We start from the raw sequence: 16,975 nt of genomic DNA on the forward strand, positions 1-16,975 counted from the left end.
GTGCAAGGTACTGTACAAACTGCATTAATTCAGAAAATGCCTAATCCTTTGCCTGATGGAGAGTATGATCTAGTTTGACTCCTGGATAAGGTAGGTCTCCAACCAGTGGGAAAAAAATCATTTTATCAGAAATAGGGTGGGGAATAGAAAGAGTGAATAGAGGACCAGAGTTATACGGCTTTCTATCAAAGGAGTATGTACATCTGTGTATTAAATTTATGCTTCAGGGAAATACACTTTCTTTCCATGGTACTTGCAGGTATGTGTCACTCTGGGTTTGAACTAAGAACCAGCAGTTTCTCTGGCACTCCTGGTGAGGCTAAGTAATGTCCCCAGGTGTCACTCATCACATGGGCATCCTCAGGGATCAGAGAGTAGTGTGAAGGACTGTGTTTTATAGGAAGTATAATCAGATGCTCTTGGACATAAACTACGTTTCGGTTAAAAAAAAAAAACTACATTTTTAAAGGAACTTTCTTCACAGCTTTGGAACATGTACATTATCAGATACCATTTACTGAAATATTGATTGGTTTCAATTGATTGGTCATTCAAGTAAGTAGGTGAATATCTAAGCTTTTCCCTCTCCATTTTATTTATGGATTCCAGCGACCCATTATTTTAGTTAAGGAATGTGCGGCATTTCTGTTTTTAAGTCTTCTTGGCTAAGCAACATGTACCTAATGGGCAAATGATACAAAAATAATGCAGAGGGATGGAAGAATCTAGTCCCTGTAGGTTAAAGCCTGGTTTTCCTTTGGAATCTGAGATTCTGACCTTGTTCTATCAGGGGACCCACAGTGAGTGGATGAGTTGATTAAAAACTCTGGGTCTCTTTCCTCTTAGATGAAATGGGGATAATTATAGTTACCTGCACCTCTAGGGTACTATGAGTCTTAATTACTTAATATTTGCAAAGCATTTAGAGATCTTTGAATTAAAAGTGCTGAGCAGTAGAACCCAAGTTCAGTGTAATCATAATTGGAATGAGAGTTTATATTCTTGCCTTCTCTCCATCTCCCTCTGTTCTGTTCTTTTGGCCAAGACAGACATGGCTTGTGGCTACCACCTAGCTCTGCATACTTCTCTCTAACCCCTTTGCTTTTGGCGACTTAGGCCTAAAAATACATACATAGAATAAGTTAAAAGATATGTCCAGGCTCTTAACCCCTACTCCATACGTACTCCTTAATATTTACTTTCAAAGCTCAATAGCCTTTAAGAATAAAATCAATTAATTAACTTGTCTCTTCCAGTGTATCATTTCTTTCAGGTTCTCCTACACTTGGTGATAAACTGAACTTCTCAAAGCATTCCTCCCACTCAGAAACTCTGGTTGATTCTTCCATGCTTGTTTGGCAGGCTCCAAACACTTTAGCATCACCCTAAAAGAGTCTTTCACAACCTGTCAGTCATTCGCTCTTATTCCTCACTATTCTAGAACTCTTTTCCCCAGAAATGTTGTTGTTGTTCAGTTGCTAAGTCGTGTCCAACTCTTTGCAGCCCCATGAACTGCAGCACACCAGGCTTCCCTGTCCTTCATTATTTCCCTGAGATCCATTAAGTCAGTGATGCCAACCAACCATCTCATCCTCTGTTGCCCCCTTCCCTGGCCCTCAATTTTTCCCAGCATCAGGGTCTTTTCAAATGAGTCAGCTCTTCGCATCAGGTGGCCAAAGTATTGGAGCTTCAGCTTCAGCACCAATCCTTTCAATGAATATTCAGGGTTGATTGCCTTTAGGATTGACTGTTTTGATCTCCTTGCAGTCAAAGGTACTCTCAAGAGTTTTCTCCAGCACCACAGTTTGAAAGCATTAATTCTTTGGCACACAGACTTCTTTATGGTCCAGTTCTCTCATCCATACATGACTACTGGAAAAACCATAGCTTTGACCATACAGACCTTTGTTGGCAAAGTGATGTCTCTGCTTTTTAATACATTGTCTAAGTTTGTCACAGCTTTTCTTCCAAGGAGCAAGTATCTTTTAATTTCGTGGCTGCAGTCACCACCTGCAGCGATTTTGGAGCTCAAGAAAACTGTTTCCATTGTGTTCCCATCTTTGTGCCATGAAGTGATGGAACCAGATGCCATGATCTTAGTTTTTTGAATGCTGAATTTTAAGCCAGCTTTTTCACTCCTCTTGCACCTTCATCAAGAACCTCTTTCATTCCTCTTCACTTTCTGCCATAAGGATGGTAGCATCTGCATATCTGAGGTTGTTGATATTTCTCCCTGCAATCTTGATTCCAGCTTGTGAGTCATCCAGCCCAGCATTTTGTATGATGTACTCTGCATATAAGTTAAATAAGCAGGGTGACAATATACAGCCTTGATGTACTCCTTTCCCGATTTTTAACCAGACTGTTGTTCCACGTCCAGTTCTAACTGTTGTTTCTTGTCCTGCATACAGATTTCTCAGGAGGCAGGTAAGAAATGTACTCCATGCCTCTAACCCAGCTGCTGTCTATCCAGTGGGATCCTTTCTGGATACATTTAAATCCTTTCTATCCTTCGATATCTTGCTCACAAAGTATTCTTCATTCTGTAGCTAGAAGTAACCTCTTTCTCTTTATAGAATTGTACCTGTAATTTCCTGGGTCATTTCTACCCTTATATCTTAGTTACTTTACATATATGTTCTACTTCCCTCCTAGACTGTAGAGCTTGAAAACAGATCATGTCTGATGAATGAACAACAACAGTAAGCCTAATATATGCATGGAATGAAACTGGATACAAATTAAAGATTATTGATATTGACTTGAAAGATTTTGTTAAGGTGGCTCTTAATTGATTTGCATCATGTATGTTAGAAATTAAATATTAATTGATAATTTTGCCAACATTACCATTATTCTTGTTGCTTATAGAACTAACATGAGCAAGTATATCTTTAAACTGTGTTTTCTTTGACTACATGCTCATAGACAGAACTCAAAGGGATTGGGGAACAAACAGAGCTTTGTAGTTCTCTCCCTGTATTCCCGAATTATCCATATTATTGTTTGGTTCCCCTTCTTAGCTCTGGCATGAAAACTTGGCTCCAGCATGCGTAAATTTTTGCAAAGCTTTCTTTTAGAGGAGGACTGAATTGTCTGAAATTCCATCTGCTGAACTAATCAAGCCTTAAAACTGAAGGGTCTTGAAGGTCAAAATATCATCTTAATGGTGCTGCCTTTAGAAAGTTGGACTCTGAGATATATACAACCAGAGAAAACTGTGTCCACACTTTATAAGCTTCTTCTTTGACCACTTTTCATAGCACTGCCTCTCCTCCCTGCAGTTAAATATTTTAAATTTAAAAAATATTTAGAACATATATCCTGATGGTAAAAATGTAGACAGTGAAACAGGTAACCTTTTATTAATAGCTGTATGATGTCTGACAGATTACTTGACCTCTCTGAACAGTAATTGTCTCATCTGTATAATGTGGATAATAACACCTGTTCTATCTCCTTGTGACAGTCAAATGATGATTGTGAATGTTCTGTAGTCTTTTAGACAAATAAAAGCTATTACTACAGCATGCTGTCATGGATATTCATCTGGTTGAATGTTTAAAACTTGTGAGTAAGGCTTAAAAGCAAACCTCATTTCTATTTCATTAAGTTTCTTTTTAGCCCTGTGCACTGTGTTTAATTTTTCAAGAATGGGGCTAAAAACAACTTGCCTAGCATTTTATAGATGTGGTTGAGTTGATTGTTGTAAGGCTTGGAACAGAATTAGCAGCAATGAATTTTGTTGTATATAAATAGATATATAGACTAACAATCTACTTAGTAATTTTGCATAGCCTCTTTTATCTCCTGCATAATAAAGGCTCATCTGAAGAAACTGTCAGAGAAGAAAATTGTCATGGAAGTACTTACTTAACCTTTTATGATTTTCTAATACGGTATATAGAATTCCTCATTAAAGAGGTAAATAGAAGAAAGGACATTAAAAGACTGAAAGTTCTAATTTTTGCTATAATTGTTATTACTGCCCCCTTTTCAAGTCTTCTCTTAAAAACAGCTACACAGGAAGTAGTGTTTCTCTTAGAAACAGCTACCCAGTTAGTGTGTTATAGTATTATTTGTAGTATTATTTGTTTTTAAAAATCATTTGTAGTATTTTTAGTAGTTGTAGTATTGTTTTTAAAAATTATTTGTAGTATTATTTGTTTCTCTTAGAAACAGCTACACAGTTAGTGTGTTGTAGTATTATTTGTTTTTAAAAATTATTACTCAAGTAAAATTTTATCCTATTAGAGAAACTCCATGGCTGATAATTACCATCTATCAAATACTTTAGAGCTTATAATTTGGGATTAGCACAGCCTGTACTTGGCCTAATAATTTCGGTGAGTTCACTGGTACGTGCCATGTGGAAAGACTTCCTATGAAAATGATGTCACAACTATGTTTTCTCATGGTTTAATAAAATGGTCAGTAAGTTTGGCCTGAGTACCACTGTATTATTCAGTGTTAAGCATTATGGGGGAATCACCTATGATTCAGCGAGCTTATCATCCAACTGAAGACTGACCGTAATTAACAAACACTGTTAACAATTAACAAGTGAGTACGGAATGAAGTACTAAATGAGACGCCACGTGGAGTTTTAGAGGCAAAGAAGGTCAGTGCATGCTGGAGCAATTAGAGAAGGTGGCACGTGTGATTTGATGCTTGAAGTGGGTCATGAAGAATAAGCAAGATTTAGTCAGATAGAGAAAAAAGAATTTGCCAGAAGAAAGGAACAAGTCACTTCCGGGTAATGATGTATATGGGACCCCAAGGACACTGGCTTGATCAGAGCAGAGGTGATGGAACACTGAGTAACATAAGAAAGTCAGCTGAGTGAGATGATGCCAGGTTTTGGAAGGTGTTGAATACCAAGTAAAAAAAAAAAAAGGATGGATTTGATCTGGTGAAATAAATAGTCATTGCATGTCTTCATATAAGGGCCTAAGATGAGAGGTTAGTCAGACAGTGGTCATCAGAGTTAAGTGGAGCAGAAAGGATGTCCTGTACATTGAAGGGGATGAGAGGATTATAGTCAAAATAAGATGGTGAGGGCTGTGCTGAGATAGTGGCAGTGGGATGGAGAAAATAGGATGGACAGGAGACATATTTTAGAAAAATGAGCAGGATTTCTTCACTGACTGGATTTAAAGGCTCTGAAAGAAATACATTATCAGAATTGATTCCAAGATTTCTAACCTGCATCTTGGGTGGTCCAAAGTATCAAGAAACCATTGTCAGAAATAGAAGAGTTAGAAAGGAACATTGTTCCTACAGGAAGTATTGACCTGATAAGCCAGCAGGCAGGCAGCATTGTAGAAAGGGGTCGGGGGGGGGGGGGGGGGGGCGGGGGGTCGGGGGGCGGGGAGGGCTTTATCACCAGGTAGGTTAATTACTGAATGTCTCCTGACTTTCTGCTCTAAGGAAGGCCCATGTTTGGGCTCAGGGTGAAAGCCAAATTATATTTACTCAGATGCCATTTGTTCCTCTGAAGTACTTGCTTGTGGAACTGATGAGAAAGTAATATGTGAAGTGCTAACTACTTTTATAAGCCAAAAGTTTTTAATAAAAAGACAAAATGAGACAAGTGAAAAGCAGTAACTTTACAGTGTCAGCTTCTTTAAGCTAAGTATAGAAAAAAGGATCATTTAAAGACTCAGTATGATAGTGATAATAAAATAATTTTCCAACTGTATAGTTTAAGATATCTTAATACCTGGGCCATTTTAAGCAGCGAGTGTGGGAAGTTAGTAAACATTTACTAAACTTACCCATTTTGTTAATTCTAAGATGCACATTTTCTTATTTATTTTTTTAAACATCCCTGAATTGGCTCGTGTCTTACAGTTAATGTCATTTTATTGTCATGGGCTGTGCAGCAGTTGCAACATAGTTGTCATTGCCTTAACCAGGTTATTTTGCTTAATTTTCTTTTTTACATATGCACAAAAGTTATCTGGAGAAGGCAATGGCACCCTACTCCAGTACTCTTGCCTGGAAAATGCCATGGACAGAGGAGCCTGGTGGGCTGCAGTCCATGGGGTTGCTAAGAGTCAGACACGACTGAGCAACTTCACTTTCCCTTTTCACTTTCATGCATTGGAGAAGGCAATGGCAACCCACTCCAGTGTTCTTGCCTGGAGAATCCCAGGGACGGGGGACCCTGGTGGGCTGCTGTCTATGGGGTCGCACAGAGTCAGACACGACTGAAGCAACTTAGCAGCAGCAGCAGCAGCAGCAGCAAAAGTTATCTATGATAAAATATGTCCAAATAAGTCTGAAAGAGCTCTTTTCCATTCTAAGTGGTAATGAAAGCAATAGTTTATCTCGCTGCATTTTTTTTGTATCCTAGTGGTACCTAAAATGATGTGTTTTATAAGGATGGTATCTTAGATTTCATGAAATATGGTATTAAAAGATAGCTCAGGGACTTTTCTGGTGGTTCAGTGGTTAAGACTCTACACTTTCATTTCAGGCGACCCAGGTTCCATCCCTGGGCAGAGAACTAGATCCCTTAAGCTGCAACTAGGACCTGGCACAGCCAAAATAAAATTCTTTTTAAAAAGGTAGCTCATCACAGCAAATCTCAGCCAGTATGATATAGAGGGCAGGAGTAAAATATTCTAAATTTGTCTTTTTTCAGTGACCTGCATTTGAGGTGCCCCTTGGGTTGCTTTAATTTGGACAGGGAATGCTGGGAGAAAGGGTTTTCATTCAGTGTGTAAATACTGCCTGCCAGGAATAGAAATCTCCTTGGAGGATCCAGTTCTTTGATGGTGTAGAATCCAGAACCTTTCCAGAAGTTCAGGTATTAGCAGAATGGATATCTGTGTTTTTTCCAAACCATTGTGTCTGTGCCAATCTGAGACTGTGTACTCCAAGTAGCTCCAAGCTTGCTTGCTATTTGCACGAAGCAAGAGTGAATCTGCAAGGAAATTGGTTGGTGTCTGGGGACGATAATTAAGTCTCAAAGAGGGCTTCCCTGGTGGCTCAGAGGTTAAAGCGTCTGCCTGCAATGTAGGAGACCTGGGTTCGATCCCTGGGTCGGGAAGATCCCCTGGAGAAGGAAATGGCAACACACTCCAGTAATCTTGCCTGGAGAGTCCCATGGACGGAGGAGCTTGGTGGGCTACAGTCCATGGGGTCACAAACAGTCAGAGACGACTGAGCGACTGACCCCCCATAGTAGTAGAAACTGTGATTTCAATAAAAGTGGAGGACAGACACCTTGGCTCCTTATGCCCAGAGTTTCAGTTCTTTCTGCAGTATGACCTACTGACTGGAGGTAGGTTACCTTCCCTGGCAAGTGACATTTCATGGGCAGACAGGCAGTCCCCTTTCCTACTGATTGACACAGTATAACAGCTATGGCACATGAGTGTCTTTTTGTAAGTCCTTGCTCCAGAACTGAGGAGTAGGAGTAAGTTAGAGTGTCCAGGTGTGGGGGGCGGGGAGGATGCTTCTCGTTACTACTCAGGGATGCGATGCCTCAGGTAAGTGACTCTGATGTCCTCCACCATCCGACGGTAACCTTGTGTCTGTAGGTATGTTCTCATTTCACTTGTTCGCTCATTCTAATTGGCTTCCCAGAGCATGCTTATAGAGAGAGAGTCAAATTTAGAGTATAGCTACCCTCTAGCAAACAGGAAAAGATTAATTTTGTGGTGTGCTCTTAAGAGACTTCCCAGAAAACTTCAAAAGCCCAGAAAGAATCACCAGCTGCCTGTACCAAAATGTATACAATGCTCCTCGGCCTTTTAAAGGTACGATCAGCTCAGGGCTTGCGTGCATCCACACGTGCACACAGGCCACGTTCCAATAAAAAGAGAGGCTATGCTCTCTTAGATGGGTCTGCATATGAGCCAGAAAAGCAAGGGGCAAGGGGCCAGGGGAGTTAGTGGAGATACACATGGATGCGCATATGGCAGGCATTGGGAATTGCCTCCCAAGCTTTTCGATGCCTCCTTCTTCAGCTCTCTCTTAAGCAGACACATTGCTTTCATGATAGCAGCCCCAGGCATAGACGCATCATTAAAATCAACATGTAGCAAATGATTTCTGTTTGGGAATAAGCAAAACTTATATTCATTACGGCCACCCAAAGTGTAGTAAGGAAAATAAGTAGAAAGACACTAGAGCTTGACTTGAGAGCCCTGAGTTCTAACAGAAACTTTCTTCATGATGGGAGGCAAGTCCTCTGTGGCCTTTGGTTTTTTAACAGTAAAACTGGATGGCTTGATGAAATGATCTTTCTGTTGTTTTTTTTTTTTTGGCCATGCCACACAGTTTTGGTCAGTCTCCTGACCAGGGACTAAACTCAGGCCACAGCAGTGAAAGTGCCAAATCCTAACTACTAGACCACCAAGGAAGTCCCTCCTTCCTTCTAATGTATTATCTCCATGGGAGGAAAGAATCAATGGGAAGACTCCTTGTAGCTCCCTGACTCGTTTTCTCATTCATGCCTGGATGGTCTATAGCTAGAAAGGCCCACCCCCCACAGGCCACTACTGGTCCCATCACACACTCCTGCCTTAGAGCCATGTTGCCAAGCTGAGGGGAAAAAATTACTATCACCCCTGCAGTTGTTGCTTGGTAACATTTTTGATGTGTTTCTTGTGACAGCCTGAGCAGAGATCATTAAAAATTAAACTTACAAAGCTGCTCAAGTGGGAGGAAAAAAACACACTCAAAGCCATAGTTTTTTTCACTTGCTCAGGAGCCATCAAATTTAGGGTTTACATGCTCAGCCTTGGGACCAGGGCTGCACAGCTCTGGTTTATATTAAAGCCTACTGCGCACACTACTGACATTAACCCGTGCCTGGTGCAGCTGCAAGTTTATCGCCAATACAGCAGAAACCTTGACCTTGCAGAAGGGCCTGGAATTACAGTCGGAGGGCTGCCTTGCATCCCAGCAAAAGAAAGCCCTAAACCGTCTTGTGTCCTGTCTCTGCTCTCTCCCTACAGTTCCACCAGGTGAGAAGAGTGATGACCATCCTTTTCCTTACTATGGTTATTTCATACTTCGGTTGCATGAAGGCTGCCCCCATGAAAGAAGCCAACCTCCGAGCACAAGGCAGCTTGGCCTACCCAGGTGTGCGGACCCATGGGACTCTGGAGAGCGTGAATGGGCCCAAGGTGGGTTCAAGAGGCCTGACGTCCTCGTCGTCGTTGGCTGACACTTTTGAACACGTGATCGAAGAGCTGTTGGACGAGGACCAGAAAGTTCGGCCCAGCGAGGAAAACAATAAAGACGCGGACATGTACACGTCCCGGGTGATGCTCAGCAGTCAAGTGCCTTTGGAGCCCCCTCTCCTCTTCCTGCTCGAGGAATACAAAAATTACCTGGATGCCGCGAACATGTCCATGAGGGTCCGGCGCCACTCGGACCCCGCCCGCCGTGGGGAGCTGAGCGTGTGCGACAGCATCAGCGAGTGGGTGACCGCAGCGGATAAAAAGACCACAGTGGACATGTCGGGCGGGACGGTCACGGTCCTTGAAAAAGTCCCCGTCTCGAAAGGCCAGCTGAAGCAGTACTTCTACGAGACCAAGTGCAATCCCATGGGTTACACGAAGGAGGGCTGCAGGGGCATAGACAAGAGGCATTGGAACTCCCAGTGCCGAACTACCCAGTCGTACGTGCGGGCCCTCACCATGGATAGCAAAAAGCGTATTGGCTGGCGGTTCATTCGGATAGACACTTCTTGTGTATGTACACTGACCATTAAGAGGGGAAGATAGTGGCTTTATGTTGTATAGATTATATTGAGACAAAAATGATCTATTTGTATATATACATAACAGGGTAAATTATTCAGTTAAGAAAAAAAATAATTTTATGAACTGCATGTATAAATGAAGTTTATACAGTACAGTGGTTCTACAATCTATTTATTGGACATTTCCATGACCAGAAGGGAAACAGTCATTTTTTTGCGCACAACTTTAAAAAGTCTGCTTTACATTCCTCAATGTTGTGGTTTGTTGCCGTTGCCAAGAATTGAAAAACGTTAAAAAAAAAAAAGTTTAAAAAATACTACTAATAAATTGCATGCTGCTTTAATTGTGAATTGATAACAAACTGTCCTCTTTCAGAAAACAGACAAAAAAAAAAGAAAGAAAAAAAGTCTAACAAAAATTTGAACCAAAACATTCCGTTTACATTTTAGACAGTAAGTATCTTCGTTCTTGTTAGTACTCTATTTGTTTTACTGCTTTTAACTTCTGATAGCGTTGGAATTAAAACAATGTCAAGGTGCTGTTGTCATCGCTTTACTGGCTTAGGGGATCGGGGATGGGAGGGGTATATTTTTGTTTGTTTTGTGTTTATTTTTTGTTTGTTTTGTTTTTTTAGTTCCCATAGGGTGTAGGGATGGGGAAAGAATTCCTTCCATCTATATTCTGGTTGATAAAAAGATTCATTTGTCTGTTGCAGAGATGTTGGCAGTATCAATCAGATGATTGGAAAGTGAATAAAATTATGACAAGTAAATGAAGTGCTCACTCCACTTCCCATGGCGCACCACTTAGGCGCCCACTCACCCTCTGGGCCTTGGTCGGTGGGTGGGGGTGTGGGGGGATCTTCTTTGGTCAGAAAGATCTTCATTTACTCTGAGCATATTCTTTCCCCCCCACCCCCTCTGGTCCCCTCCTTGTTTTGTTTTCTCTTAAGGGAGAAAAACCAATTGCAAGCTCTGAAGTAGTTTACCACTGCTGCAAATGAGTAGACACGTTTTGTCACACCGTGGCACTCATAAGCCTAGAGAATAGTGATTTCTTTCTTTTCTTTCTTTCTTCTTTTCTTTTTTTTAGAGGAGAGAAAAAACAACAAAAAATAACTCAAAAATGAAAATTCTTTTAGATGAGGGGTAAACATTTGGGTCAGTCATTATAAGGATTAAAAAAAATCATGGTAAAGTTTAAAACTGCCTTCAAAGCAAAAGGTAGAGTTCTATACAGACCCAGAAACACCTAGATATAGAGCAGGAGTCCACACTGCCAGTGAAATGAGACTAAACAGCCATCTGGAGGCTGTGTGGAGCGGATGTATCCTTTCCAGGTGGTGCAGGAAAGATTTCTGAGTGGTCATGCTGAGGTCTAGGTGGGGGTGGGGAAGGGGACTTGAGACATTCCAGAAGGGAGACCTCTAAAGGACTCATCAGGGGTGGCTCTGGCATGACACGTGTCAATTTGCTTGGACCTCGAGCTTTAAGTGCCTACATTATCTAACAGTGCTAAGAGGTTCTCGCTGGAGGACCCCGCTCAAGCTGATTATACCCTCCGCCCCTGAATAATTTTGCATGAAGCTGGATTAGCCCAGAGCATTTTTGGAACCACATGGGTGGCATTGTGATCATGAAATGGATTCAATGAGTTGGGAGATGTTTGCTACATGAACATTGATTGCTTTGAAATTAGACATGAGGAAACCAGGGTTTTGTTTTTTGAGAACTTCAGTAAAGGGGAAGGAAAAACAGGAAAAGGTCCCCCCAAAACTCAGGTTGGATGACCACAGTTACCAATAGAAAATCTTGTCCAGGGACAAGACTTTGGAACAGTGTCTATCCATCCAAGATACCAAAGGCTTAAAGGCACCTTGCTCGGTGGGAGAGACCAGGACAAGCTGACAAAACGTTGCTCCCTGGTGAGATGATGCTCCCCACCTCCTGACCATCCTGTCTGTTCATGGAGAGGGTCCCTACCTTCCCTCTGCCATCTTGGGTTAGGAGAAATCGAGTTGGGAGCTGGAATAGTGGTCCTGGTCAAAAGGGATCTCAATGACAATTAGTGCTAAGGCCCATTTAGCCCATCGTGTAAACTTGAAAATCTCCTGGGCCAGTTCTGGAGAATCAGAAAGCCTCAAGAAATTTGCTGCATCTTAGGGTAAGGGATAAACAAAAGAGGCTGTCTACCACAACCCAGGGAGTGAAGATACCATCAGCAAATAATGTGTAACTTGTTCAGTCTTTCATTTAGAACAAGCCTATCTTTTATTGTACCATCCAAATACCTGTCTTTAAAAGAAGGGATAACTTTATGTAGTATAGGTATGTTTTGTGCTGTTTGAAATTATTATCTTTGTAATTATCTTTAACATGTAATGAATTCTCAAAATATCTGCTGTCAATTTTTCCCAGCCTCCTTTCGAGGGACAAAATTCTAAAACCAGAAAGAAGTCCCCATCACAGTTTCAAAGTGTATTGCAAAGGCCGAATCTGTGGCCAAGTAGGAGACATTTCAGCAACCATGTGGTCAGTGGCCGTCTCTTACTCAACAACCTACATCACAGTCACATGCTTGGTGGTTTACATTGACCTAAGGTTGATTTTGTTCAAATCTTTCTCTGTTGCTGTTCATTTGTGTTCCGTTCTGTTTGGTTTTGTTTTTTTTTAAAGTCTTGCTGTGGTCTCTTTGTGGCAGAAGTGTTTCATGCATGGCAGCAGGCCTGTTGCTTTTTTTATGGTGATTCCCATTGACAATGTAAGTAAATGTCTGTGGCCTTGTTCTCTCTATGGTAAAGATATTATTCACCATGTAAAACAAACCAACAAAAAAATATTTATTGTATTTTAGTATATTTATATAATTATGTTCTTGAAAAAAATTGGCATTAAAACTTAATCGCATCAGAAGCCTATTGTAAATACAAGTTCTATTTAAGTGTACTAATTAACATATAATATATGTTTTAAATATAGAATTTTTAATGTTTTTAAATATATTTTCAAAGTACATAAAATCTGGGGGTTCTGGGTTTTTTTCTCTTTACTGTAAAACAAACATGAAAACGTGTTTTGTTAAATACGTGTGTTCCTTGCTTTAAGATCAACCTGACTAGTTTCAGCAATTGCACAGCCCTCCAGAAAGGTTGCTTATTTCAAAGCATGGGAGGCCAATCCTGCAGTCTGCAAGCTTTCAAGAAGCTCTAGGATTGGGCCTGTCTTCCACAGTGGAAGACGGGGGAGTGTCATTTTCTAGGACACTTGAAAGTTTTCCCCTTTGAAGTGATATACTTTCATCAAATACCAAGCCATGTATCCTAGCAACACCAGGATCCATGAATCAGGGCTGGCTGCCTCTATTTGATTATAAAATAACTGTTTAAAAAAAATCAAAGTAGGTTTACTTAGGGATAATGAGGATAAATTGGCCCAAATTTAGAAAGTCAGTGACTGAAAAAAAAACATAGAAATTCAATATTTAGAGGCAGGTCATGTACCCTTGGTTTAGAAATGATGCCATTTGCATTATGTGCTCACATCCATTGCACTGATTTAATTTTTCTACGTGGAACACGCAGATTTTATATCACAGTACCCACAGTCTAACAGATTGCTAGGATTTCTAAAAAGATTTTGCCTCATTCATGGCTGCCAAGCCACTGGGTAATTTAGTTAAAGTGTTTAAAGTTATCACTAAATCTTAGGGAAATAAATGGAAGGATTTTACATGAGAGAAAGGGCCATTAAGGGAAAAAAGCATCTGTTCCTACTCTTTAGACTCCCCGTTTGAACACTGACAACCCACCCCAGAACGTGGTGAACTATATCTGTGCAATGTATCATTTCTATTTCAAACATATACACACATGGTTTCCTCTTGTATTGTCTTATAAATAAGGATCAAGGAAGTGATAACAAACAGACCTGTGGATTTGGAGGAGGCAGATCCAAAGACAGAATTCCTCAATCCTAAAGGGTCCAGCGAGTTTGCAAAATACTCTTAATTCTAGAAGTCCCAACAGCCAATCAAGACAGGAGCCCAGCCATGGAATTAGAACTTAGGGAAACTTTGAATCTTGAGTAAAACAAAGTGAGAATTCAATGTGACATTCAAACTCTTTAAAGTTAAAGGAGTTTGGTAAACATGATGGGAAGTTTTCATCAGAAGAAGAGGTCCAAGGAACAAACAAACAACGAAAGATCAAAATTATCCAACTTGAACATAACAGGAGTAGTCAGTAGGTACTCAAGTCACTGAATAAGAAGGTAAACCTCTTTCATCATGAAGATGCCTGGAAATAACCCAGACCATTGTTATTGTTTATCGCCTTATTAATAAGCCTCTCTGGTCATAAGCAGTGTCCATGAAGTCTTTTATTAGCTGTACTAATTCTGAATACTGAATTCTGTCACAGTTCTGAGTTAGAATATGAATTCTTAGCATGGATCAGTGTTAAGTTTTCCCTGGTTCAGTGGTTATTAGGCTCTGGATAAAATGTCAACACCTTATGAACTGTAACAGAAGCCTTCATGCCTGGCCTCAGCTAGCCAGTACCCCAGCAGCGTTAGGGCTCAGGCTTAATTAAAACATACATGTCTTCTCCATGTTCATCAAGCCTGTCCTGTAAGTCAGCTAAAGTGGAAGCGGCTGCATGTTTTGGTAAGCCATGGTTAAATAAAGGAGGTTGATAACTCAGATAAGAAGCAACTTACGTACATAATGTAGGTAGATAAATTATTTAGCTTGGAAACAGTGATCCACAGATCTGCTCTAACCTTAAAATGTTGAACAGCAAAATTAGTGATGGAATCTGGGCTTTTTCTTTTTTAAGCTGTGCGTTGTTTTAACTTATTTTAAAGATTAGGTGGTTGGTTTGGGGGAGAAATAATTGGGAAACTGACTGCTGTTGGTTACAATAAGCTAACTGGTGGTTGGGGCTATGAACTCCCCACCTAAGGACCAAACTCTGGCCAGAGTAGATGCAGCCATTCCAAACCAGCCAGCCTTTATGTACATTTCAGCTAATAAATACCTGACCCACACCTCTATCCCTTGTCCTTCAGTTCTAGCCACTTTTTGATTTGTGAGTAGATGCAGTAAGTTGCCTGAAGAATATGTTTAAATATTACAAAAATATGTGGCCTTACCCATGATGTTCCTCATTAAGAAAAAAAGCCATTTATGTGGCTCTATAGCATTTCCATAGGCCTTTACCTCAATCCCTCAAATTATTTGCTAGGCACAAAATCCTAGATCAGGAGCTGTGCAGCCTGGCATGTGCTTTTCTGACAATCCTGTGTGCTTAGTAATGTCAGCAGCATAGACTTGTAAAAGCTGGTCTTCCAGTTCATTAAATCTTATCCCACCCATCACACACATGCAAAATAAACAAATAGGACCTTTGCATTCATTGTATATTTAACTGTGAGCTGCTAATTTTTGTATCTGGCAAAACAAAAGTACTTCTTTGCAAAAATAAGCCCTTCTGTCCTAAAACACCACAAACAGAACACTATAGTTAATGACAGGGTATTAATAATCATAAGCCTGTAAGTGACAAGAAAAAAAATGTTGGTTGAAAGACTGAGCTTGGGGTACATGTTCTGCACTTAGAAATCATCACAGGGATGCTTCTGCAGCATTGCATTGTGGTGCTGTATGCTGTTCAGATGGTTCCTTAGGAACCAGGAGCTGGTCTGCATAGAATGGCTGAACTCAGGGGAAATATTTTTGTCCAGCTTAAGTGCTCATATTTTGGAAAAACCCATATCACGTACTGAGGTACACAGTCAAATTAATTTAGTCTACAGTCTCGATTGAGCCTTAACATTAAAAAATAATCACAATTGTTTCTAAACTCTAATTTGGTGCTTAGCGACAGGGGAAAAGCGAAAGACACAAAACAAAATAAAAACCCTCAGACAGTAAAGAGTCTGCCTGCAATGCAGGAGACCCGAATTTGATCCCTGGGTTGGGGACATCCCCTGGAGAAGGGCATGGCAACACATTCCAGTGTTCTTGCTTGGAGAGTCCCATGGACAGAGGAGTCTGGCGGGCTCTTCTGTCCCAGAGTCGGACACTACTGAGCGACGAACATCAGAGACCTTCTTCAAAAAGTACCAAGATGTGTTTACCTGAAGATTGTTCTACCTGCTGTAAAGTCACTCGGTCGCCCCAGTCTCTGCAATCCTATCTGTATGTGCCTCTCATTCAACTAAGCAATGGTTCTCAAGGTGCGCTGTCCAAACAGCAGCAGCAGCAGCACCCCCAGAGACTTGTTAGAAATGCACGTTCTCAGGCCCTACCCTAGACTTACTGAATCAGATGCTCTAGGGGCAGGGCCAGATCAAAGTTTTTAACAAGCTCTCCAGGCAATGCTCATGCATCCCTGGCCTAAAGGGAATAAACACCCTGCTACATATGCTAGACAATAAGAAGACTCCACGGCCCAAGAAGTTGGAACTGAGTTTCAATCCCAGCCACACCTCGACCTCTTTCCAGGGCCCTGAAAACATCATTCAAACCATCTAGATTGTCGTTTCCTAAAAAACACCAGAGCAATGGCTGCTCCCAGGTGGAGCAGTGTTCAGTGATGGGAGATGGCAATGTTGATTTAAAAATCGAGCATGGAAATAAGTGCTGGGAAAGCTCACTGCAGCTGACAGTCAATATTTTTTTTTTCCTTTTTTTCCCAAAGCTATAGCAATAGTGGATTCAGGACCCAGAGCATGTAGTCGTTTGTAACACATTTGGAGTGACTGTGAGAAATGAGAAGCAACATACAGCAAATTAATAAGAAAAAGATTATTCCATCTGGGGAGCTGGTCTCTGCATCTGCCAACACAGCCCTCTCTTTGCAAAACAGAGCTATATTGGTCACAAATTAAATAAGCTTTCTGAATTAATCAGCTATTAACGTCCAGCTGAAGAGTCCTAGGTTCACCCCTCCAGAATGACCAGATTGCAAATGCAAAGGGCTTCTCCAGTCTCCGTGGCAAACCTTTTCCTAATCGTAGGAACTATTTCTGGAAAGGAGGACAGGAGAATAATGTATTCTCACCCTCACCCCATCTGTGTGCGTGTGTCTGTGTGTGCGTATTTCTGCACATTTAAGACACCGCAAACTGCATTTGAAGAGCCTCCGTTTATGGGCTGGGGTGGAGGGTGTCCACATAGGTATGTTACCTATTTATTAAACAACATGGAAACCTGAGCACTGACAAGCCTACCTTAGGAGCCAGGAATCC

General features: G+C 41.0%; 1 protein-coding gene across 5 annotated transcripts in view; it reads left to right on the plus strand.

The window, feature by feature from the left end:
- Positions 1 to 10,263, plus strand: part of BDNF (brain derived neurotrophic factor) — a 61,934-nt gene extending 51,671 nt beyond the window's left edge. For 3 of the 5 annotated variants that reach the window (XM_005690025.2, XM_005690027.2, XM_013969840.2), the window contains exon 2: positions 8,973 to 10,015. In XM_005690025.2, coding sequence (XP_005690082.2) covers positions 8,973 to 9,746 — 774 coding nt within the window. In that variant the 3' untranslated portion in view covers positions 9,747 to 10,015. Of the gene's footprint in view, positions 1 to 8,972 lie in introns of all 5 variants that reach the window. The other 2 variants (XM_005690026.2, XM_018059303.1) reach the window with 2 other exon arrangements.

The sequence above is a fragment of the Capra hircus genome, chromosome 15 (assembly GCF_001704415.2).
Source record: "Capra hircus breed San Clemente chromosome 15, ASM170441v1, whole genome shotgun sequence".
NCBI classification, from domain to species: domain Eukaryota; kingdom Metazoa; phylum Chordata; class Mammalia; order Artiodactyla; family Bovidae; genus Capra; species Capra hircus.